Source organism: Delphinapterus leucas, chromosome 15 (genome assembly GCF_059928025.1).
Source record: "Delphinapterus leucas isolate spDelLeu-1000000601 "Yukka" chromosome 15, BTC_Dleu_Yukka2, whole genome shotgun sequence".
NCBI classification, from domain to species: domain Eukaryota; kingdom Metazoa; phylum Chordata; class Mammalia; order Artiodactyla; family Monodontidae; genus Delphinapterus; species Delphinapterus leucas.
This window is the reverse complement of record NC_143143.1, coordinates 76,291,075-76,316,726: the sequence shown is the minus strand read 5'-3', so window position 1 is coordinate 76,316,726 and position 25,652 is coordinate 76,291,075. Positions and strand designations below refer to the sequence as shown.

The following is a 25,652-nucleotide window of genomic DNA, read 5'->3' as shown; positions in this document are numbered from 1 at the left end:
ATAATATTAAATGTCTCTTTTTATGAAAACAAATTCAAATTGATCAGTACTAACTCAGAGCTCCTAGAACATGTAATGGTTTCCACATGCAGGTCTGGAGAGCTCTCTAGGATTTCACTCCAGTCACCCTCATATACACCCCAAGAAGTAGGTGCTATTACCCCTCCCCCATTTTCAGAGTGCTTTTATACTGTACTACTGTATGTGGGACCTAGGAAGCTTGCTCTCCGCATCAAATGGCCTGGGTTTGAAACCTACCTCTGCCACTTCCTCATAATGTCACCTTGTTCAAGTCACTTCACCCTTTGTACCTCACTTTCCTCATTTACAAAATGGGGATGATAACAGCCCCAATTTCACTGAGTTGTTACAAGGTTTAAATGAATTAAAATATATAAACTGAGTGCTTAGAATGTGGCCTGGCACGTTTGTTTACCCTTTTTACTATTATTATTGTTATATCACGGACAAGAGAGTCTCTCAGTTCAATGTATCGCCAGAAATAATTCTACTTTGATAAGAACATCAGTTAACAAAAGAGGAACATGGAAGAGAGGTTGAATCTACCTTTGAAAATCTAGAGATACACACACCCACTCCTCGAATACCAGATGGCTTTCCCTCCAACATACTTATATGTATAGAAAGAAACGTAATGCACCCTGCTGATGCTGATAAAATAGGCATTTACTCGACAGTTTAGTCACAATTTAGAGAGCTGAGGCAGCACTTCCGCTTCCATCAACAAACATACTGTCAGCTGGCACGTAAGGAAGAGACGATCTACGGGACAGTCCTGATGAGACAAGAAGGGTTTCGTGCCGGTTAACTGGTGAGTCCGTGACAGCTGGCTGGGGGGCCTGGTATCTTACCGAGGCCAAGGCCCATGAACTCTTCTCCCGACAACGTGTGGCCCTTCAGGCTCCCTTCTCTTTCACGCCCGGACCCAGACAGGTAGCGTGTCTTGACACCGGTTCCTATCAGCTGAGCGAGCTCCAGCTGGCTGATGCATTTCAAGATCTGATAAAAAGAAGGTGTGAAAAGATGAGTTCCCATTTCATTGGCTGTAAAGGGCACTATCATCTTAACTTAGCCATTAGAGAGTTCTCTGAAACAAGCAGCTTTTCAGGTGAGAATAAAATCTGAGGGTCTCAGACTGGCTTCCCTAGTTCCAGCTAGGCAACCCTCTGAGTGTGGGTCTGGAAGACAGACTTCACTATTTTTTTTCTTATCTTTTTTTTTGCGGTATGCGGGCCTCTCACTGATGTGGCCTCTCCCGTTGCGGAGCACAGGCTCCGGACGCGCAGGCCTAGCGGCCACGGCTCACAGGCCCAGCCGCTCTGCGGCATGTGGGATCTTCCCGGACCGGGGCACGAACTCGTGTCCCCTGCATCGGCAGGCGGACTCTCAACTACTGTGCCACCAGGGAAGCCCTTTTTTTCTTTTTTTTAACTATTAAAAAGGGAAAGAGAAAATAAAAAAAGGGGAAAAAGAAAACGAGCAAAAGAAAAACTGGTACAGTAGAGTTATGCTACACAGATGTTTAGTTATGCAAATTTAATAAGTGCTCAATAAAGAAAGAAAAAGCATTTGATTGGAGCAGGGGATTCCATCCACCATGCCACTCAGTAAGTGCACCATCTGGTCTGACTCAGCCACCCCCCATCTCCCTTCCACTCGACCCCTCAGATACACAACACACCAGCCTCCCCGCTGCTCCTTTACCTCGACACGTCTGGCCCTACCCCAAAGCCTTTGCACTCTCTGTTCCTTATGCTTGAACGTGTTCCTTACACTCCTCCCCATGGCTCACCCCTTAGATTCCCAGCTCTGACATGTGTTCCTCAGACAGACCTCCCTCGACCGCCCTGAGATCATACACCCTCCCCTGGCCACGCATATTTTTTTTCCTTAGCACTTACTACTTTTTGGCATTATGCCAGATATTTGTTTGTTCTCTGTCTTAAGAGCCAACAGGGCATTAACTCTGTCTTGTTCACTGCTGAATCCCCAGCACTTAAAATAGTTGGTGATTATTATTTGGTTAATCAAATAGATGAGAATGTGCCCTGGAATGGTCTCCCAGCCCTAAGGGGTGGTGCAGGTGCTTGACAACGCGTCCCTGCACACGGGCCATCTCTCACCTGGAGCTTACCCGAAGAAACAGAGATTTGTTTCAACTTCTACTGGAGCAAAAACCGGCTACTTAAAACTTACTGAGGGACGACGGCATGTAGACCTCTAGGTAAACCCTTCCTAAGGAATTTCCATGGGGACTTCTGACTAAAGCTGAGTTTTGCTTTTCATGGTAACCTTACAATCCAATCCCAGCGTATGGGACTCCATTATACCACTGAGCACTGCTGAGTATTTTCACTTATAAACGGCCTTCCCCTTGACTGAGAAAGGTACTTAATTCGGCCAGAGAGAGCCAAGCCCTGACTGTTCCACATGGCATAATACTGTTAAATTTTTACTAGTAAACTGCTAGTGTCCTCCCTTTTCCAGAAGCTGGAATCTCAAGTATGTCAATAACACTTGTGGCCGAGGACTTACTGATTCCAACCTGATTTCTCAAGGTTTCTGCATATCGAGTAGGTGGTTGATTCATTTTTAACACTTCCAGATGCTGCCATATACTTGGCAACTGGCAGGAACCCCACCTGCACCATATCTCTCAGGTTAAAGAAAAAAGAAAGTTCTAGGAGAGAAAGCAGCTATTTATTGATTCACTAGGTATCATGACTCCTCAGAAAACAGGAAGTTATTTCTTAAAAAAGCACACAACTCAAAACAACACCACTGCCCCCCCATCTTTTCTCATATGGAATGCTCCAGAGTGGTGACCGAGAAAGCAAACATTCGGTGAAAAGGGACTGAGGTATGTACCATGATGGTGATGACCATGACAGCTAATATCTACTGAGTTCTTACTACTTGCCAAATGCAGTTGTAAGCCTTTTCCACGTTAACCCCCTTTTTTTCTCAGAACAACCCTATGAAGGTTGTAGAGAGGAGGAAGATGAGGCTCAAAGACTAAGCAACTTGCCATGTCATACAGGCAGGAAAAGGATGATACCCAGACTGGATGCCAGCGTCTGGCTCTAGGCCTTCCCCCTGAACCGCACGATCCCCATGGCAGGAGGAGGCTGACAGCAATTTTCTTTCTAGGTCATCGCAGTCCCCACCACTCTCCATGCCCTCACCTCTACTCTTCCACAGTTTTCTCTCTAAAACAAAAAGTAATACGTACAGACAGTAGAGAAATTAGAAAACTTCAGGAAAAAAAGAAAATAAATCGCCTCTATAATGCTATCACACAGATAGGATGTTAACATTCTTGTTTATCTTTTCAAATCCATTTTCTGTGTACGTCTGGCATGAAGGACGAAGCCTCACAATGTTTATAACGATTTCTCAATTTAATATACTGTGATCACCTTCCCACAGTATTAGACAGTGTTTAATAACATCTTTACCTTTTTCTCTGAAGTCTCTTTCAATCCACAGGCCTGCCCCCGCCTCACCCCCCAACCATCTACTATTTTCCATGCAATGTATTTGTTGAAGAACATGGTCAGTGGCTCTGAGGCTCTGTCATATCCTAGAGTTTGCATGCTGCATTCTCATGATACCATTTATTGTGTTCCTCTGTCCCCTACATTTCCTTTAAACTGACAGTGGAGGCTTGAATTGACTCAGGTTGAAGTTTTGGGCAAAAACATTTCTTAGGAGGTATTGTGTGCTTCCATCAGGGAGCATGTCATGTCCGGCTGTCTCTCCCTTCAGCAACGTTATTTCATTTTGTTTCGTTTGGTTTTATTTTTTTTTTAAGATGTTTTTGATGTGGACCATTTTTAAAGTCTTTATTGAATTTGTTACACTATTACTTCCGTTTTATGCTCTGGATTTCTGGCCAAAAGGCACGTGGGATCTTAGCTCCCTGACCAGGGATCAAACCTGCACCCCCTGCATTGGAAGGCGCAGTCTTAACCACTGGGCCGCCGTGGAAGTCCCTCAGCAACATTATTTTAAATGGCCACACAGCATTCTAAGGAGTGGTGCAGGACACTTTTTAAAAAAAAGAGCAATCTCTCATTGTTGGGACACCTAGGCTGTTTCTAACTTAATTTTTCCCTTGAATGACTAAAATTTCGATGAACAACCTTTCAAACACCTGTTTGTGCACATGGATAATTATATCCTTACGTGAAACTCTTAGAATATGGTTTAGTTAAATAAAAACGTGAAACCACTGGCAATTTCCCTAATGGCTCACTGTAGATGCTGACCATCTCTTTTCTCATACACTTAGGAGAAATCGGGCTCCTTGGCTTTGTCTTAAATCTACTCCCCGATGGTAAGAGCTCTCAAGGAGGTACCTAAGGACTTGGGAAAAGTGGGAAGGAAGCTGCCACACCAGAAGTGCTCTCCACGTGGACACCGGCCACCGGGGACAGGAGCACCTTGTGAGGTGGCGCATCTGAGGCATTTCACCCACCACGCCCCAGGGAGTCTGACTTTTCTGATACATGATGTATTTGAGGAATGAGACAAAACCCAGTTAAAGTTAGGCTTGACTTCAAGAAAAATGGAATCGACCAAAGAGAGACTGGCTCTGAATCAAAGGACAGCTGGGATTCATCCTCACTAAGAAAAGGCAACCCCAGGCTTTCAAAGAAACACACACCTCGTGCCAGGAATTCCCAAGGTAGTTGCCGTCCGTGTGAGCCACCGTGATGAGCGTCTTTATGGTGTCGATGTTCTTCTGCTTCATCTCTGTGATGCTGGAGCTGGCCGTCAGCAGGGAGAAGCGCGCAAGAGCCTGAACGTAGGCATCTCGTTCCAGCTGTAAGGGAAGCCGAGAGGGAACGCTGAGATTCCACCCTGAGCAACACCGTTTTCACACTGAAGGGACTGAGCACTGGATCCTCTGCCCCCTTCTGTACACACGTCGACAGGCTTTACATACATTAACACACCAGTTACTCCACACTGCTATCCTCCCACTACCTGAACAGCCCATCTCATGTTTGAGAACTAGTCTCTCCTTTGCAGCCAACCTCAAACTGATGTTCATGTTCCATTCCCTTCGGAGGGAGTAGGGGAGGAATCTGCTGAATGCTAAGATTGTTACATAAATTCTAATTTCTACAACAATCCTGCAAGGTAGGTCTATTTTCTCAAGTTTACAAATGAGGAAATAAAGGGTGTCTTAGGGAGAAGTTAGCTAGACCAATGCTAGAGAAGCAGCAGAGCTGAGGTTTGAAACCCAGATTGTCTGATGTCAAAGCCTGGGGTCTTGGTACAAAAGAAAATGTCTAACTGTAAGATAAATGGGAACAGAAGACTGAGTTTTTCAACATAAATGGGTGCCAATTCTTAGTGATTTAGCAAATGATACATGGGACTGACAACTTCCTGGTTTCCTAACATTCTGAGAACTGTATTTTGCTTATTTGAGTTTTTCAAGATTCAAAAGATTTACAGACATATTCATTGTGCTTTGAACTATTTATTTCCCCCAGAGAAGACCTGGAAATAAGGGAAATTAAAATAATAAGCTGATTTTAAAAGGAAAAACAATATTTTAAGCACCAGGGCAGGCAGTTAGCCAGATGGATAGGAAGGCTGTTTTGTCAAATCCAATTAAGTAGCTTGGACCCCACCTATCTTCAAAGAAGGTTTTAATCCAAATCTCCAATTTTTTCCCCTAATGAGGCTGTTGCCAGCACAAATCTGTGGGCTTCCTCTTGGTGGGCATGAGTACGGAGTTTGTTGAGATGTTTTTGGCTAATTGGAAATGTCTGATAGTTTCTAAATTTTTCCAAATCTGAAAGAAAATGGCCCACCAGTATCTCTGGAGCTGTGTTTATACCCACCTGCATTCCAAAGATGCAGGCAATCCGGATCGCACATCGGATGCCTTCCAAACACAGAGAGGCCACTTCAGTGTCATCACAGTTCTGCAGTCCGATGCTGTAAGCTGCCAACAGTGGCGTCCACACCAGCTACCAAGGAAGGAAGTTTTCAATAACACGTCTAGAATCTAAGTGTGGAAGAGCACTTAGAGGCCGCACTGTTAGTTATGAGCACAGCCAGGATGCCAAGTTCACTGCTACTTTGATTCATTCGCAAAGTAAAATAATTCTTCCTAAACTGTGGTCAAAGCTGTCACTACAGATATGCCATTTACTAAACGTACAGTTCTAAAGGAAGGATGGCAAACATGCGGCTAGTGTGCCACCACCATATCTATCTGTGCTCATGGCAGACATCACTGATCAATCAGAGATCCCACTCCCTGCTGAGTCTAATCAGGGCTCGAGAATCCTTTACACAGTGCAGCAGGCATCCATCACTAATCAGAGGCCGGCATGCAAGGTGAAATCTATAAGCAACTTGTGTTCTATAAACTTTGTTTATTGAAAAGTTCCTAATTCAAATTATTTAGACCTTACTTTTCCTCCAAGTTTCTTGTGAATTCCCTGAAAATAAAAGCTCACAAAAATCTAGAACTGATCAACTAACAAGATATTAACAGTTACTATAAAAACATCTTAGAGAAAAGCATGAGTGCTATGTATTTAGAAAGTGTACCTTTTCTAGACATTTAAAAAAGAGACCTTAGGATATTGTCTTTTACTTCTACATAATTTCATCTGATAAACTAACCCTAAGGCCACTGAGATGAGATGTCACAATAAAACTGTCTCTTATGCCTGAATAATTATTAATTCATTCAATCCCCCCGGCAGCCCTGTAGCACTCTGCATTTGTCTCCATTTCACAGACGATGAACAGACAGAGGCTGAATAACCTCACCATGGTCACAGAGCGACGAAGTGGCAAAAGCAGGGTTTAAACCAGACGTTCTGATGGCAGAGCCCATGCTGACGTATCCCTAGCATCACCACAGGGCTTCTAGGAAGGACTTGCTTTAGTTGCTGTCCAGAAAGACACACCCAGGCTTGGCCTTTTCCTCTCCCCAATCTCTTCACCATCATAAACTCGCTGGTGAGCTTCTGGCTGGTCAGCTCTAGAATGAGGCTTAGCTGTGTCCTAACTTCTCAGGATACTCACTTTGAACATTGGCCGGACGTGGTCCAGGTGAGTGGCACTCGTAAACGGGGCTTTGGCGTGGCTCACAGCCTCCATCAGGGCTTTGGCTGTTTTAGCCATTTGCTCCATCTCCAAATTGTATAGTAGCCGTCGCTGCTTTTCACTAGCGACACCTACGAAGAAATAAGAGAATAATAGCAGCTAACATTCACTAAGCGCTTGCTACGCGCCAGGCTCTGTTTCAAAAGATTTACAACAATTAACTCACAAACACTCATGAGGACCACTACATGAGTCTGTTACAAGTATTATCGCCATTTTACTGATGGGAAATGAGGCACAAAGACATTAAGTGACTTGCCCAGGGTCACACAACTAATAAGCAGTAGAGCTGGGACTTGAATCCAGGCAGCATGGCTCTAGAGCCCGTGCTCTAAACCAGCGGTCCCTAACCTTTTTGGCACCAGGGACGGGTTTCGTGGAAGACAATTTTTCTACGGACCTGGGGGGAGGGGATGATTTCGGGATGACTCAAGTGCATTACATTTATTGTGCACTTTATTATTATTATATTGTAATATATAATGAAATAATTATACAACTCACCACAATGCTGACAGGAGGTGGAGCTCAGGCGGTAATGCGAGCGATGGGGAGCAGCTGTAAATGCAGATGGAGCTTCACTCGCTCGCCCGCCGTTCACCTCCTGCTGTGCGGCCTAGTTCCTACCAGGCTGCGGACTGCTACCAGTCTGTGGCCCGGGGGCTGGGGACCCCTGCTCTAAACCATACACACTGCTGCCTCTCAAATAAAGAAACTGGTAGCTTCACAGGGGTGTTAACTCAGAGAATTCTAATCAAGGTTGGCACAATCACCACTGGTATTACAGCAGAGTTTTAAGGAACGTTTTTGGGGAATAATTTACCTCTCAGATTATTTTAAATTCCCTCTTGTAACTAATTAGAAATCTAGCAAGAAGATAAGTGATATTATGAAAGCGCCAACATAATCATAATAACTAATTTAATCATATTCTTATTTAGATAGCTAGATATGCAAATTAAATCTATCACCAGGGAACTTAATCATGCATTATGATACACTCGAAAATTGGAATTAATAGAAATAATTTGCCATTAGACCTTACTCTGCTTAGTAGATTTGGTTGCAATCGTGTGTTCTTTTGTTTCTTTCATCGCAATTTTCTTGCCTTCTATTTCTTCATAGATGCTTGAGAGATATTCTTCAGGCAAATCTTTACTATCATTGATACCCCGATTCATTTTAATATACTGCTCTTTTGTCATTTTATTTTTTACCTGAAATTAAAAAAAATTAAGAACCCATTTAGAAGACAGCCAATGGCCCAAATAAAGCTCCTTATTTAGCCACTATAGTATATGTATCATTAAAATATTTTACCTGAGGGCTGTGCAAGTCTGTAGTTAGCATAATAATTGAATATGCTAGGACATACGCAGTGTCAGCACTAGCAAATAGAGTCTGCCTGAAAAAAAAAAAAAAAAGATTCCAGATGTGAGAACATACACAGAGACGACGCTGGAAGGGTACAGTGCTCAAGGAGATGTGCTTCTCTCAGAGCAGGCCAACTGCTCTTCAGGATGCTTTCATCATCACTGAATGATAACCAACGATCCAGAGTGTAGAAAAAGCTAGTTAAGAATACGTGTCAGATTTAGACTTCTTTGAATAGAGCAGTTTCAAGTCGATTTCTTAAAAAGATCCTTAAGGAGCCTCCAGGGCCAGGGATGAGGGTGAGGCAAGCGAGGCCCCCCCCTACTCCCAGGTGCCGACCCGACAGCACATGACTCTGAGCGAGGCCCTTTACAGCCTGCACCTTTAGTGCTTCGCTTGCCTCACCTTGGTCCTGTTCCTGAGAATATCTACTGTGTGCTAGGCACTGGGTGGAAAGATGACTAAAACTCCTGTCCAGTTATTAGCCATTTTAAGTTTACATTATGCGGGCTTCCCTGGTGGCACAGTGGTTGAGAGTCCGCCTGCCGATGCAGGGGACACGGGTTCGTGCCCTGGTCCGGGAAGATCCCACATGCTGTGGAGCGGCTGGGCCCGTGAGCCATGGCCGCTGAGCCTGCGCGTCCGGAGCCTGTGCTCCGCAACAGGAGAGGCCGCAACAGTGAGAGGCCCACGTACCGCAAAAAAAAAAAAAAAAGGTTTACATTATGCACTATAATATTTAACAGCAGAAATACGAAGAAAAATATTTATGTTTCTTTAATAAACAATATGCTGGTGAAGTCTGACTTTTTTCGCCTTAGGCAAGAGAAGAAAGACAAATACTTGGGGATGTACAGCCTTGTAATATGTGAGGCTAAAGAAAAACTTGTCTATCCAAACTGCGCCCAACAGGAGAAGGAGAAGTTCTGAAGAACACAGTAGAAGGTCTACATTCTAACATGACATTTAATTGGGTCACATATTTACCGACTAGGGGACACAGACCAAGGTCTCTAGGTCCACATAAGAGATATGTTTAAAGTAAATAACATCTAATTGTGTCTTCACAGAAAATTCTAATACCTATTTGGTTAAAACGACCAGAGGCTGCCTTTTCTGACCAGGTCATCTCATGGGGACAGCCTGGAGGATTGGGACCAATTAATATGAAAACCAAGCTGACTTAAGAGGCAAAACTGTTCTCAAAATGTTTCCACTGAAAATTTTCCACTTCATGTTCACAGTATATTCAGACATTCTTAACTTCATGTTCAGAGGAAAGAGCATGAGCTTTCTTGAGTCAGACAAATTCATATTCAATCTCTGCTACTTTCTAGCTGATTAATTTTTGGACAGGTTGCTATCTCAGAGCCTGTTTCCTCACTTATAAAACAGGGATACTACCTCCCAGGCTTACCGTTAATTAAGATGAAATGCATGTAAAACTCACGGCATGGCTGGCACACAGGAGGTGTTTAATAAAGGTTAGCTCTCCTTTCAATTTCCATTTCCTATGCAAAAATGAACTACCTATCAAAAAAGGCCCCAAGGGACTTCCCTGGTGGTGCAGTGGTTAAGAATCCGCCTGCCAATGCAGGGGACACAGGTTCAAGCCCTGGTCTGGGAAAGATCCCACATGCCACGGAGCAAATAAGCCTGTGCACCACAACTACTGAGCCTGTGCTCTAGAGCCTGTGAGCCACAACTAGTGAGCCCACGTGCCACAACTAATGAAGCCCACGCGCCTAGAGTCCATGCTCCGCAACCAGAGAAGCCTCTGCAATGAGAAGCCCGCGCACCACAACGAAGAGTAGCCCTCGCTCGCCGCAACTAGAGAAAGCCCGCGCGCAGCAACGAAGACCCAACGCAGTCAAAAATAAATTAAATAAAATAATAATTTAAAAAATTGAACTGTAGGGAAAATAAACTATTTTAAAAATAAAAGAATTTAAAAATTTTTTAAAAATTAAAAAAAAAAATAGTTAAAAAAAAAGGCCCCAAGATGAAATCATGTACTTAGGTGGGGTTTTATTAGTTACGGAGCCATTTCAGTAACCTGCTCATCAGTATGTAATCAAAGAAAAACTAAAATTCTTCAGATCTACCCCATATATTAAGTCAGGGAGCTGTTCCTGATTAGGAAAGAGATGCCTGAGTGCCTCTTCTCAACCCACAGAACTGCTCTTTTGTCATAATTAAGAGCGTGGGCTCTAGCTGTGTAGTCTTGGGCAAGTTACTTAGCCTCTCTGGTCCTCAACCTCCTGTAGAGGGGACATGAACGGTCAAGGTGAGGTCTTAACGTGAGACACAGTGAACAGAAACTTTAATAGCTTGGCGCAGATTAAACCCCAACCATGCTAAGACTGGTGCTCTGAGGAAGGCAAAAAGAGGGCGCAGAAGGGACTTAAACATGGTGCTCACCCCTGGTTGCACTCTATGTATCTTGCAGCAAACTTCTCCATTAACCGATCAATCTTCTGAGCTTCCCCAGGTAGGCGGAAACCTTCTAGAAACGTCCGCAGGGCTGAGACAAACTCCTTTTCACAGAAGTCAAGTTGGTCCACATAGGCATACATCACCTCCTTGTTGAACTTCATGCTTTCTCCCAAAAAATCACCTACTTGGGTCTGAAACATACACACTCACTCATACCTACAAATTGTCAATTATGAACACCCAGTGAAAGACACTTCAGTCAAAGGCGGGGGTGGGGGTGGGGGTGGGGCCCGAATGCCCCGGCTCTGAACACCCAGAATGGGCTGAACTGCTAGAAAAGTTAGGCGACTCCCTGAGCCTGCCCACCCACCCAACCATTCCAGGTTCAGACTGTCCCGCCACGAAGGAAGAGGGGGAGGCACACGAGACTGAAAAGTGGAGGAATGATGGGGCACACTCAGGAGGGAGGTGAGCTGCCAACGAGCACCCAGAACAATTTCTAGCAGCCAAGTGACACTTTTAGCTCTGACACTGTCCCACCAAATACACAACCACCTGTCAGGAGGCTGGTTTATTCCCTTTAAAGAACTTTTTGCAACACTGCCCAAAGGGATAAATAGAACTTTTTGCAACACTGGCCAACCCTGCTGTAAGCAGGGGTGTGGACAGTAGCACTGCACTCAGGGTCGGCCAGTCTCTAGGTTAAAGCCAGAAAGGTCTCAGAATCACCTGAAAGAACCCACATGCACATACCCAGCCCCCAGTCTTACAGAATCGAGGCGCTCCTCCTGGTGCAGGAATTGGGCAATGTCTTCAACTGATGTTCCCAGCATGCCCTGCTCCTGGAGATACTGGATCCCTCTCTTGGGTTTCTTGTTGAACCTTTTTCAAGAGATGGGACACAGGCTGCTTATTTCAAACTCTGGAGGATAGAAAAAAGCTAGCATTTGAGGCAAATTACGGTAACACCACGAACTGTGTGTGTCCTGGTAGTTTTTCTCAATTCCACTTTTAATTTTTGACCTAGCTTTAACAGAATCTGCTGGTTGTCACCCAATATCCATTCTCCTCTTCTCCAACACTAATAAAACCTAGATGTTTAGCTGGGCACACAACTATCTGGGATAAGAACTACATTCCCCTGCCTCACTTAGACAAAGTACGGCCATGTGATAAAGTTCTAGCCAGTGAGAGGGGAGCAGAAGTGGTGTGGATACTTCTAGGAAGGATCCTTAAACAAAGCTGACTTGGCAGGGAGGTGTACATTTTTTGCTCTTTCCCCTTCTTCCCCAGAATATATGTGTGATGACTGGAGCTCCAGCAGTCCTCTTAAACCACGAGGCAACACTGAAGATGAAAACTGTATTCAAGATAGTGAAGCAGAAAGATAAAAGGAGCCTGGGTCTCTGACGTCCATAAGAGCCACTGCAACTGTCCTAGCCTGTCCCCTTTGGGATTTTCTTTAATGGTGCTTAAGCACTGTTACTTCTGGATTTTCTGTTAAAGGCAGGTGAACTTAACTGACATATAAATTCAACTTGTTATTTACCAGGCCATGCATTGGGGAATGATCTTCATGTATAAGCACAAACTGTGGCAAGGACTGTGAGGACAGGCTATGACTATGGCGCAGGGACAGAGACTACCTCGGGACTGTTCAGAGAGTGTGGCTACAGGGGGCCTCTTTCAGGAAGAGATGCTTTGCCAAGCCCGAAGAATGAAAAAGATCCAAGAATATTCTAAGCAGAAGTGGCAATAGTGCAAAAAGCTTGAGGTGTTCAAGGGACTGAAACGCCCCTTGTGACCCAGGAGTACTGAACGGGGATGAGGTCAGTGAGGGAGGCTGGAGGCTGGATCGGGCTGTGGGGAGGAAATGGGAAACCTGCAATGACTGTAGGCAGGGAGTGACAAGACCTGATTTAAGTTTTTAAAAGATTCCTTTAGCTGCTGTGGGAGAACAGACTGGGGGGGACGCAGGGATGGTGAGAGTGGAAATGAGGAGATCAACATTTTAATTAATAAATGAGTATTATAGCATCAACTTTTAAAATAAATTGAGTTTACAAAACTAATCATTCAAAAGTTGGACAGGATGTGAGATTGTGTGTATATGTACTTTTGTGTATAAAAAACTGAAAAGAAACATTATGATTTACCAGTGATTGTAATAATGATGATGTGGTTATATGGGAGAATGTCCTTATTTTTCAACTATGTACAGCTGAAATATTATGATGGCTACAAAGTACTTTCAAATGGTTCAGGAAAAAAATACACAGATAACACTAATATGGCAAAAGTTAATTTTTCTGTATCTTGAAACTTTCCACAATACACAGTTAGAAAAAAGTGTTACCAATGGTGATTTCCTCTAGGTAGTAATTGTATGAGTGATTTTAACATTCTTGCTTTATGCTTTTCTGTATTTTCTAAACTGGTTTGACTTTTTTAATTAGGGGGGAAAAAAAGACCAGGCATCAGCCACACAAAGCTATTAAATTTCTCTCTCACACACACTCACTGTCAGCCCAGCCTGATCGGGCCTGGGCACAGGTGCCAGCACTGGTCTCTGGAAACAGGCATTTTGTCTTGAGGAGTCAGTGCCAGGTTCCCAAGAGATTCAGCTAGAGCGATAGCCACACTCACAGGTCAATGCCGTGTTCAATCATCTCCTTTTGTTGCTTGATGACCTCAAACTGTTCCGGATCATCCTGGACGGCCGTCTGAGTCCCCGAGGACACCGTGGACTCCATGGATGTCACGCTGCTCCGTCTCGCCATGTCAAGGCCTTTCCCGTCCCCCATTTCCTGATCCGTGGGCCTCTCCTGACCTGCGATGACATAAAAGCAAAGGAAACCAAATAAACAGATGGGACAGAGACACGGCTGAGGTGAGGTCTGCCTCTGCAGTTCCCTTTCCCAGACCTGTAACAATAAAGTTTGTACTGTAAGGGTCGTGAGCACCTTGATATCACTCAGTTACTTTACTTAACAACTTGTTTGTGGAACTTGATAAGCTAATGCTAAAATTCACATGAAAGAATAAAAGTACAAAACCAGTCGAGACACTTAAGGAACAACGAACAGGAAGACCTGTCCTAGCAGGTATCAAAACTCACTGCTAAGAACTCTAGGCATTTGAAAGGCGTGGTATTGGTGCAAGAACAGGCAAATCAATAGAACAGAATATTCAGAAACAGACTTACGCACACAGGAGAATTTGGTATATCAGAAACCAAATCAGTGGTGCTTCAAATCAGTGAGGGAAGGAGAGACTACTAAAAAAATGTTGGAATAACTGGCTCCCCTTTTGGAAAAATGGAGTTCCAGCACAACTCACACTATTCCCCCCCAAATTCCAGATGGATGAGAAAACAGAACATTTAAAATACTTCACCTAGTTTGCAAATGAAAGTGTTTTGCTAACTCTAAGACACCTATTTCAGGATAGCTTCTCCCGATGACGTGAGCAGCCTATTGTGCGTGGTGGGGGTGAGGGCTGGATGGGGAGGTTGTTTGCAGCAGGGGTCTCTCACCGAGGCTGGCCTGGTGGTTGGGATTCACATACAGGTCTTTGCTCCACTCCACCATGCACTTGAGGATGGACACGAGGCACTCCAGGCCTTTCTTCCTCAGACTGAGCTCCTAAAGGACAAAAGTGACACGACACAGAGACTCAGCAGATAAATTAAGTGCCGACATCTAGAGGGCTCTGGGAATCCTGAGACGACACGAGATAAGCACTGACATTCGGTGCTATTAACCCAAGGAAAAGCTAACAGGTGACATAAATATTGACGGCTCATTGCAAAAACCATGAACATCTTTAAAGGTGTTCATTACAAACTCCCCAGCAGCAAAAATATGGGATGTGTGCATTCCTAAAATAGAGTATTATCTGGATTTTTTAAAAGAAAGTTCTCACTCATTGCTTGTTTAAATTAAACAAAACACTTAAAAATAGCATTTAAAAAAATAAATAAGAGGGTCTTAACTAGTGACCCTGAAAAAAGAGAAAAGAATCTTTTCCAGCAGATGAATGATTGTGGACATGCCATTATCCCCTAAACACCCACAAAAGCATTCCATTTTAAGGCTTATTCTGCAAGTAAATAAAAATACTGTTTTTTTTTCTTTTAAGTAGCATTTCTTAAAAGTTGAATGCAAGATGTAAATGTCTTAAAAAATGTTGCAGTTCCCTGGTGGTCTAGTGGTTAGGACTCTGGGCTTTCACTGCCAGGGCCCAGGTTTAATCCCTGATCGGGGGAACATCCCACAAGACACGCAGCCAAAAAAAAAAAAAAAAAAGCAAATATTTTAGACTCAAAACAGCATCTAAAATAGTATGGATCTCTCTCTGTGAATTTAATGACAACTATGGACCTTCATCTAGGAAAAATGCCCATACACCAAAATTCTATATATAATTCCAGGTGGCTCACAGACCTTCTGACCAGTTTCTTCAGAGACCTCAGGTTAAGAATACTATTCTCTTTGTAGGCACTCTAATAATGAGGGAATCTAATAAGAAGAAATCTCCTTTGCCTTTCCTGGAGTCTGGGATCCTGTTTTCACGTGATCTATGGAAAGGTGACAGAGTGAACTCGCCTCTACAGGTCTCAGCTCAAGTGTCACCTTCTCAGGGAGACTACCCTGATGCCCCATTAAAAATGGCACCACCCTCACCTCCAACATCCCTTCTCTATCGTCCCTGCTTTATTTTTCTCTGCGGCTTACTTCTTCATTGTTTGCTTTCAAGTGTTGGGACCACAGCAATCGTGCACATGGATGTGCGTGTTTGTGCTTTTTTTACTGCTGTATCCCCAGCACCAAGGACAGTGCCTGGCACACGGTGACTCTCGAAAAATGTTTACTGAAATGAATGAACTTTAAATTATAAACGAGTGTTCTCAGTGTTTGTACCTGCAGAGGTGTCATTCCCAGCTCGTGTCCACTTCTTCCCTGAGCGATTTTGGATAAATCGTTTACGAGGCGCTCAAAAATGTTAGCAGCATTTAAATCACAGTCGTAGTTGACGTAAATATCTACAACACACTGGGCATCTTGGAAAATAACACATGGATATTAGAAATTCTGACTGAACACAGACAGCAGTTACGTTATCTTATTAAATGAGATTCCTTGGTCAAAAACTTTTCCCAGTGAATTACTAACTCAGGCTGGACACACCTCACTCTGGAAATGCATGTTGGAAGGACCAGGAGCACGGAAGGCCCTCTCTCTAGGCCTGCCCTGGTACTAACTGAAATCTGAGGCAGCTGCTTCCACCTCTCTACAGCTCACTTTCCTCATCAAAAAAAGGGAGAACTGCCCGATCCAATTCTTAAAGTTGTGTAACTTTTATGCAGTTACTCAGATAACAAATAGATGCTCGGTTTATAGCTACACAATTGTGCAGTGTAAGGGAAATCCACATTTACCTTAGCATCCAATCAAGGGTTGGCAGCACCAAGACCCAGGACCCTGTGACTTACAAACCACGTTCAGCTTGTAGGTAGGGTGACAAGTGTCCTGGTTTTCCAGGATTACGGGGTTTCCCAGGACGTGGGACTTTCCATGCTAGAATCAGAAAGTCCTGGGCAAACCAGTCTGAGTTGGCCATTAGGCTAGCAGTAGCCTTTAAGGTAATGATTTCCTCAGCACTTCATTAAAACTCTAAAAGGAGGAGTTAAAGGTCTTAATCTGGACTTTGGAGAATGAAAGCATCAGAAGTGTTTCTGGGCAAGTCAAATAGATGAGCACCCTCAGGGTGAAAATACCTGCACAGATCCTTGTCAGGGTCTGAATGACCATCCACCTGTGCTCAAAAGAACTTGTTGATGTTTCTAAAATGTTCAGGAAAATCTCTTTGAAAAAGACCTATACGACAAGAAGAAGATAAAGGAGGATACCAATTAATAATTTAAATTAGGGCTCAAAACCCCCAAAGCCTTTGAAGAACAGGCAGAGCCTATGAGTGAAGCAGCCCGGGCAGGAGAAGAGGTGAGGCACACACACTGCTGACCAGCACCGGAACCCTGGGTGGGAAGAGCTAATAGGGTAGGACCACAGTGAACCGAGAACATGGCCCCATCAGAGGGAGCAGCTGCTCCTGAGACACCACCAAGAGCTGCTACGTGGAAATGCAGGACTGGGGTTGTGGTTTTCTGAGAGAAATCACAAATCTGGATGTTCATGGAGAATCTGATTTCTCAATTTGGAAACTAATTCAAGTTATCCCAAACAACTTATAGGCACATGTTTGGGGACTGAGCCCAACACACAGACCACGTGATTTAAACCTTCGGTTAAAATGAAAGGTATACAAGATTTGGGGGCAGTAACTTTTTATGAAAAGGTGCTCTCTTGCTCAAAAAATTCTTCTTTGGGGTACTAGCAAGTAGACTGTGTAACTCTAGTTCCTGGTGACTATGCGGCCAGCAGTTAACGCATTATGCAAAAGTGTCATCAAACTTAAAAAAAAAGTCAATTTGGAGTCCTTACCTCTATCTGCATCTTCAAGTGCATTTTAAAGTTTGAAAGAAGAGTAAGAAAAATGGCAAGAGAGAGCTCAAAGACATCAGGCACTGAGGAGACGCCGTTTTTGGACAACGCCACGCAGAGATACTGCTTGATTGCATTGATGAACATCTCGTGAGTCCTGAAGACCGGGCCAGCGTTCTGCAACACGGAGAGGAGGAGCTGCAGGGAAACCACCTTGGAGCGCAGCTCGTGGGATCTGGCGAAGGAAATGGAAAACAAGGACAGAGCTGAAAGGTGAAATTTTAGAAAGCATGTTTCTTGAGAAGGTCTCACTCCTCTACCAGTGGAGCAGGATTTTCTGAGAAGCCAGGGAGTTGAGAATTGGCAACAGCACCTAAATGTCAAGAGAATGAGGGCAGATGGCATGAGGTGAGTTCTCACAGAACCTGCAGGCCCTGGGAGAACGAGAGCTGCCAACTCTCTGTCATAAAGCACAGAACCGAGCAGGAGCAAAATAAGTGCACACTGACTCTGGAAAGGTGGTTCTGCAACTAATCTAATAGAACCAATTACTTCACATCCAGCACGTGAGACGAAAACGTCTGTCCCGCTCTACCTTTAGAGACAAGGAGAACAGTGCTCTTCATCCATCTGCCTCATGCTCCCCATCCCGGCCCACAAGGGATGGAAAGAATGGGAAACTTTCATGAGTCTTTTCCCTAACAGTCACCATATTCTTAACAGAAGAGTGAGGATTATTATTAGTGACTAATAATAATGATAATAATAACTATAAAACTCTCATGAAGTACTAGGCCCTATGCTTGGGATGTCATTCTATCATTTCACATCATTGATCCTGCGAGGTGATTTTCCGTATTCCCATTTTTCAGATGAGGTTTAGTAGCTCATACGGCCATGAAGTTGGACTCAAGTAAGCCAGGGCTGAACACAGCTCCCTGTGGCTCCAAAACTTCTGCTTTGACACTCCACAGCACTACCATCCTTGTGGTACATCCTTGACTCTAAAGGTTTGGCTTCTCTGAGTTGAATCTGGGGCTTAAATCTGTATCCACAAAGAAGAAGTTTCCAATCAGGGTAAGAAATTGAGGTTTGTATGCATCCTGATGGTGGACCCCCAGATCAGCAGATTAATTCATTAGTCAGTAAAAAGAAGATGAATGTTCAATATAATGATTATTTTTAGTATGTAAACCAAGGAAAGGAAAATTGGGCACAATAATCATGGTTGGTGGGAACACAGAGACAATTCATGATGAAAGGACTAGGGGACCTGCATGAGCCTGAAAAAGTTGTAAAACCATCCCGTAAATTCCTGAATTTACACCAACCAGGGGACAAGGCCCTGGGGTTTCTTGGAGCCCCCAAGATCCTTCTGGGTCATTTGGGTTATAGACGGCCAAGAACTGCTGTCTGCTCACTTTGGATCTGGGGGACCTTCGCCCAGGGGTTTCATGGACAGCTTGCAAAGGGAGCGAAACACCAGGAAGGCGTCCTTCTGCAGAACGTGCGAGAACCTGGCGGCCACTGGATGTCCTTGTGCATCTGATTCCTAAGATTAGAACAAAGATGAGAAAAATCAAAGGGTCCAAACCAAAGGGTAACTCTTCAAAAATAAGAAATGTAATTATCTCATGAAAATTTAAATTATTGGGTGGGCCAAAAAGTGCCTTCGGTTTTTTTAAGTAAAAATAAAAGACACATTTTTCATTTTCACCAAGAACTTTATTGAACAACGTATTCACCCTTTTGTTCCACTACCTTCTGCCATTTTTCAGGCAACTTCATGATTCCATCTTCCCAAAACTTTTTATCTTTTTGAGCAAAGAACTGTTCCAGGTGCCTTTCACAGTCTTCCAGGGAACTGAAATTTTTTCCATTAAGAGAATTTTGTAAAGACCGAAATAAATGGAAATCCAAAGGAGCAATGTCTAGTGAATACGGTGGATGAATCAGAACTTCCCAGCCAAGCTGTAACAGTTTTTGCCTGGTCATCAAAGAAACATGCAGTCTTGGGTTATCCTGATGGAAGATTACGTTTTCTGTTGACTAATTCTGGATGCTTTTTCTTGACAGCTGCTTTCAGTTGGTCTAATTGAGAGCAGTACTTGTTGGAATCCAATCCCACCATATACACAACATCACCTTCCTTGGATGAAGACCGGCCTTTGGTGTGGTTGGTGGTGGTTCATTTCGTTTGCCCCACAATCTCTTCTGTTCCACATTGTTGTACAGTATCCACTTTTCATTGCCCGTCACAATTTGTTTTAAAATAGGAACGTTTTCATTACGTTTCAGTAGAGAATCACACGCGGAAATACGGTCAAAACATTTTTTTTCCCTTAACTTATGTGGAACCCAAACATCAAAGCAATGAACATAATCAAGCTGGTGCAAATGATTTTCAACGCTTGATTTGGATATTTTGAGTATGTCAGCTATCTCTTGCGTGGTATAACGTTGATTGTTGTCAATTATTGTTTCGATTTGATCACTATCAACTTCAACTGGTCTACCCAAACTTGGAGCATCGTCCAGCGAGCAATCTCCAGCACAAAACTTTGCAAACCACTTTTGACACATTTGATCAGTCACAGCACCTTCTCCATACACTGCACAAATCTTTTCATGCGTTTCAGCTGCGTTTTTACCTTTCTTGAAATAATAAAGCATGAAAATGTTGCTTTTTTCTTCCATCTTCAATATTAAAATGGCTACACAAAAATTCACCAATTTTGATGTCCTTTTTTTAAATGTCTGCTGATATGACAGCTGTCACATACAATTTAACAAACCTGTTTCAAATGAAGTTAAAGACGACTAAGTGCTACTAGAGCCATCTTATGGAAAAAACTGAACGAACCTTTTCGCCCACCCAGTATTTATTCAATGGGGAAGTGAGGGATGTGGAGGAGGAAACAATATGTCAAAACAGGAGCTTATGGGGGAGTCATTACAGCAATTCTAAAACTTGTTCCTTGTCCTTCAAAAAGTGGGTGTGGGTGGTTTAAAATGATAAACGAGCAAAGGTTAAACCATTAAAAAAACCCAAAACAAATATAGGTAATTATTTATAATAGCTTGGGTAAGAAAGGTATTTCTAAGAATATTATTGCAGGATAAATGGGGGAAAAAATGACAGGTGTTTGTTTTAAAATAAACTTCTTTAACTAAAAAAGTAAGCTACATTAAAATTTTTTTAAAATAAATATTTGCAATATATGACAAGGATTAAATCCTCAACATACAAAAAGTTCTCATAATTCTTTCAGGAAATATGGAAACCCTACTCCCAAATGAAAAACAGGCAGAAAGCACGAGTAAACAATTTACCAAGAAATGCAAATAACAGATAAACCAAAATAACCTTACTACTAATTATTAAGGCAGGCTCTTTCTTCCATCAGACCAGCAAAGATTTGAATGAATGCTACTGCTCAGTTTTAATGAGGGAATGGGAAAATGAGCGCTGAGAGCCTCCAAGTGGGCAGAAATTCGACCATTGCCCTCCTGGCCGCCTAATTTGATGTTAAGGAACAAAAGCCTTAAAGCTCCCAACTCTTGACCCAACGATACCACTTGTATGAATTTATCATAAAGAATTAAGGATGGGCATAAGATCTATCTACAAGGATGTTCATTTAGAACTGTCTCCTGTGATTAAACTGAAAATAACCCAAAAACCTAATAGGGAACTGTTACATTATGGTAATCCATGATAGAATTTCACATGGCCATTAAAAACATTAGTTAGACATATATGTACTACTGATGTAAAAAGATGTCCATAAAACAGTGTTGAGTGAACAAAGTTGCAGCCTAGTACATAACACACAAATACCTTGTGTGGATTTAAGTACATCCTTATACAAGTGCATTCTTAATGGGGATGATATAACCCCAAGGGGACTGCTACAGACTGGATGCCTGTGCCCCCTACTCCACCCCAAAATTCACATGTTGAAACCTAATCCTAATGTGACAGTATTTGGAGGTGGGGCCTTTGAGAGGTGATTAGGTCATGAGGGTGGAGCTCTCATGGATAGGATTAGTGTCCTTATTAAAGAGGCCCAAGAGAGCTCCCTCGCCCCTTCTGCCAGAAGGACAGAGTAAGAAGACAGTTATCTGTAAGCCAGGAAACAGACTCTCACCAGACACTGAAACTGCTGGTACCTTGATCTTGGACTTCCCAGTTCCCAGAACTGTGAGAAACACATTTCTCTTGTTTACAAGTCACCCAGTAAATAGTATTCTGTTACAGCAGCCTATACAGACTAAGAAAGGGGCAAAAACTGGTTGGGGGCGGGGGCAATGGGTGTGGAAAAAAATCATTCTTTATATGTATAAAGCACAGATATACATACAGTACATAAACAGGTATCTAGTTTACCAATAGCTTTAAAATTTCATGAAACAGGGTGATGAATGGGAAAAATACATAAAAAGGCTCCCGTGTGTGTGCGTGTGTGTGAGTGTGAGAGAAAGATCATTTAAAAGGTTGAGAAACATTGGTGAAAAGGTACAGCGAGAGAGTGGGTTCAGGTGGGATGTTAATATCATTTCTTCCTGTTTTGAATGTTTATATATACTGTTTTCAAGACAACAACAAAGCTACCTAAAAAAATAATAATAATGTAGCAGACACACTTAGGGGGGCCCTGAAAGGATGTTCATAATATACCTCAAATTTAAAAAGCAGGTTACAAAACAGCATGTACGTTGTGTTACTACATTTAAGTGGTAAAAAACATGGGAGGGAGAGAAAAATCGAGAGTATAAGTAGAATGTTAACAAATGTTATCTCTGGGTTACAAGATTATGGATAACTTCTATTTCCTTATTTTCCTTCTCTGTATTTTCTTATTTTTCTATAATGAATATACACCATTTTGAGAGAAAAGAAAAAGGGCAGGAAATATAAGTTTTTAAAAGTCTGAATAAATACAGTTTAACAACCCTATTATATACCACCAACATTAGCATGTTCCAAGAATGGAACCTGTTAACACAAAGACTATCAGGCCAGGATGGTGTGGCTAAAGAATTGAACGGGGCTTGTTGGTTTTCACTCGCTTCTTCTGATAGAGATTTAATTCTGCATCTTCTAAAAAAGTAAAAACCAAAACAAGCCTGATAGGAAGATCACCAACGTACCAGATTATCTGCCGATGACAAGGACTGTCTGTCGTCCGCTATCCCATTGGTCTGTGAGTTTTCATCAGCTGCTGGGGGCGCGGCATGTTCCTGGCACTCCAGTTCACCCAGGACCCTCTCAGGCTCCGTCAGACTGTGCTTTTGTGCTGCTTCTTAAAATACAATGCAAAAGTCATTACCAAGTTAGTACTTGCCCTAAAAGGTGGCCTCACACCATGAAGAAGTTATTCACATAACCTTCCAGCTACTGCTTTTTCCCTTTCCCTGAGCCACTGCCCTGCTCTGGCTATATGTGTCTATTACCCACAGCCCCACTCCCAGGTGGCTTCCTTCACATTGTGGCCCAGGTCAGTGGTGCCTCCAGAATTGTGCAATACAGCAGTCCTGCCCACCCCTACCTACTTCCAAAGAAGATTAGAACCAGCTAAACATAAAAAGCACAGATTTTTTTTAAAAAAAGGGCTACTAATAAAGGGGTTAGAGAACAAGAGTTACATAAATGAAAAGAGTTTGATAGTTATGATAGAAAACCTCAGTCACATGAAAAAAAGAAATGTAGACCTGAGCTTCCTGGCAGCCATGTGGAAAAGGAAAAGACAAAGAATTAAATAGATTCCATCATTAATGAAAGAAAGCATATCTGATGATTAGCAGAACATCTGAACTCTATGAGGAATTTACCATGTGGATCATTATATATTTAAGGGACACCGAACAACTTAATAAGCGTAACCGTCCATAATGGTTTTTGAAGCATATATTCATTCAACAAATATTTATCAGGCGCCTATTATGTGCCAAGCTCTGTGCTAGGGGCTGAGGGATATAGCAGTGAACAAAACAGATAAGTGTTTATTACGTGAGGACTTCTTGCATTGGCCCCAGGAAAAAAAAAATCTAAAGGTATTATTTTAAAGACATTTCTATAAAAAGTTAAATAATGAAACCTATGAATATAGCTTGGTGGTACCCTAAATTAATAAAGGGATAGGGCTTAGAGCAGTGGGTCAAACTTCTTTGACCATGACCCTCACTAAGAAATACATTTTAACAGTCATGACCCAGTTATACACGTGTGCACATAAATAAATCACTGAAACATGTTTCATGAAACAATGCTTAACATTACTATATGAGTCACATTCAGCTTGCATCTATTTTCATTTTATTCTCTTCCATTTAGAAAACGCTGATTGCAACACACTAATTTATTGACTTTCCAATCCATTAGTGGTTTATTGGCACTGGAGCTGAGTGTTCAGCACGTAACCACTGACCTGAAATTTTGGGTAAAAACAAAGGAAAAATCATCTGATAGTCATTCTGAGCTATACAAGGTTAATTCCACTGAAACTACAACAAAAACTGAGGGAGCTAAGAATGAAGTCTAACAAAATGAACAAAGCCTCCCTGTGCATCTGATACCTGCTGACGTGGGGATGGTCCCCTGGATACATCAATGGCTGGCCAGGAAAATTCACCACCTCAGGGCTCCCCGCCCACTTCTGGAAAAACCTGGCTGTATACAGGAGTGGCCCTCTGCATCTCCATGTGAAGCACCCAACTCTTAACATTGTCAGACTGTGCTTCTTGAACCCAACCCCAGTGAGAATAACGCAATCACTAACGACAAGTAATTTCTGAATTCCATATGAAAGGTGGGCAGACAGGGGCAGACTCAGTTTCCATGAGTTTACTGGGGGTGGGCACTAAAATACCTGGCTGAGGACTTCTATGAAGGAACGAGTAGGAGGAAAGGCTGGGGTCTTGGTTCTTACCTTTAACTGCAGACGTGACCACATCTTCTAAGATCTCCTTCACCACTTCCTGAGCTCCATCTTCGGTCCCTACACATACACCAAATACACAAACGCAAACACATACGTGTGGGCATTTCCAGGGAAAACTAAGGAAGGTGGAGAAGGAGATTAAGAGTCGCAGTCGGAAGGCAAGGGTACAAATAAGCCCTCTCCAAAGCCAAATCTGATTGTGTCCCAGGAAATCTGGAAACTCAGGCAGCATGTGCTATGACTCGGTTTTCCCTCTGTGGAACACTAAGACCTCGCTGTCTTATACATTCTTCCTTCCTGAGTCACAGCTGCTGGCCCAGGGCCCTCTCTACCACCCCGCCTTGGAGGCAGGAGCTGGACTGTATCCAGCTATAGTTCCTGGCAGAACAGAAGCAGCAGCTTCATCTTGTCCCTTCACCTCGTGTACCACAGAGCCCTGGTAAATGACATGCCTTCTGCTGCTTTGTTTTCCCACACTGTAAGCCCAGAACTTAGCATGAGATTTCTAATGTGACAGTTGAGAATTTACTAAATTTTAAATTGAATTATTCTATAAAATGTTAACTGTTTAAGTGGAAGAGGTTTGGTACCAGTTGTTTTTGTAGAAAACTAGTTCTGGGAGAACTAGTAAACAGCACTTGACTAGACCTTTGGAAGTAAATATTACTGATTTATAAAACATCACTGACAAAAAGACCATCATGTTAAATAAACAAAACCAAAATAACCCTTTAAATTCTTCCTTAACGAGGATTTTCAATCAGGCCACTATTTTTATGAGTTCTGGGCTTGGTCCACTAGATCCTGCAGAAGCAGCACCAAGTATTTTCATTGAGCACTTAACTCACGTGAAAGAAAAATGTTGCCCCACATATCATATCAGTAAACAAAGGATGTTGCAGCCAACAAGCCACCAGAGTCGCCCCCTACGGTAAGCCCCGGGGGAACTCAGGATGGAGACAAACGACACCACGCCCTCAGCCACTGCAGCCACCTCCAAAGGGTGCACCCTGAGGGGACTCAGGGTGGGAAAGCACAGGATGCTGGCCCCAGATAGCTAAGGTGCACATCAAAGGAATGACTTCAATGAGCCCAGACTCTTGCATCTTCCCATACAGAGAAAAGTACTCAATTCATTAACTTGAGATATCTGGTTTTCTTTAATTAACAGTAATATTTTGAAGTTCCGATACCTGGTCTTTGTTGCAAAAACTCCTCTATACCCTGGCTC

The 25,652-nt window shown here is 42.9% G+C and overlaps 1 protein-coding gene across 1 annotated transcript in view; it reads right to left on the bottom strand.

Annotated features, from left to right (window-relative positions):
* The window catches only part of ARFGEF2 (ARF guanine nucleotide exchange factor 2), a 101,389-nt gene that overhangs the window by 41,014 nt on the left and 34,723 nt on the right, over positions 1–25,652 (bottom strand). The window contains exons 7-22 of the mRNA XM_022597369.3: positions 24,410–24,478; positions 22,632–22,783; positions 18,899–19,029; positions 17,478–17,712; positions 16,754–16,853; positions 15,897–16,036; positions 14,510–14,618; positions 13,621–13,804; positions 11,745–11,856; positions 10,960–11,165; positions 8,485–8,569; positions 8,210–8,381; positions 7,084–7,235; positions 5,883–6,011; positions 4,691–4,849; positions 873–1,020 (exon numbers count right to left, since the gene is read on the bottom strand). Of these exons, the coding sequence (XP_022453077.2) occupies positions 873–1,020; positions 4,691–4,849; positions 5,883–6,011; positions 7,084–7,235; positions 8,210–8,381; positions 8,485–8,569; positions 10,960–11,165; positions 11,745–11,856; positions 13,621–13,804; positions 14,510–14,618; positions 15,897–16,036; positions 16,754–16,853; positions 17,478–17,712; positions 18,899–19,029; positions 22,632–22,783; positions 24,410–24,478 (2,283 nt within the window). The remainder of the gene's footprint in view (positions 1–872; positions 1,021–4,690; positions 4,850–5,882; positions 6,012–7,083; positions 7,236–8,209; positions 8,382–8,484; positions 8,570–10,959; positions 11,166–11,744; positions 11,857–13,620; positions 13,805–14,509; positions 14,619–15,896; positions 16,037–16,753; positions 16,854–17,477; positions 17,713–18,898; positions 19,030–22,631; positions 22,784–24,409; positions 24,479–25,652) is intronic.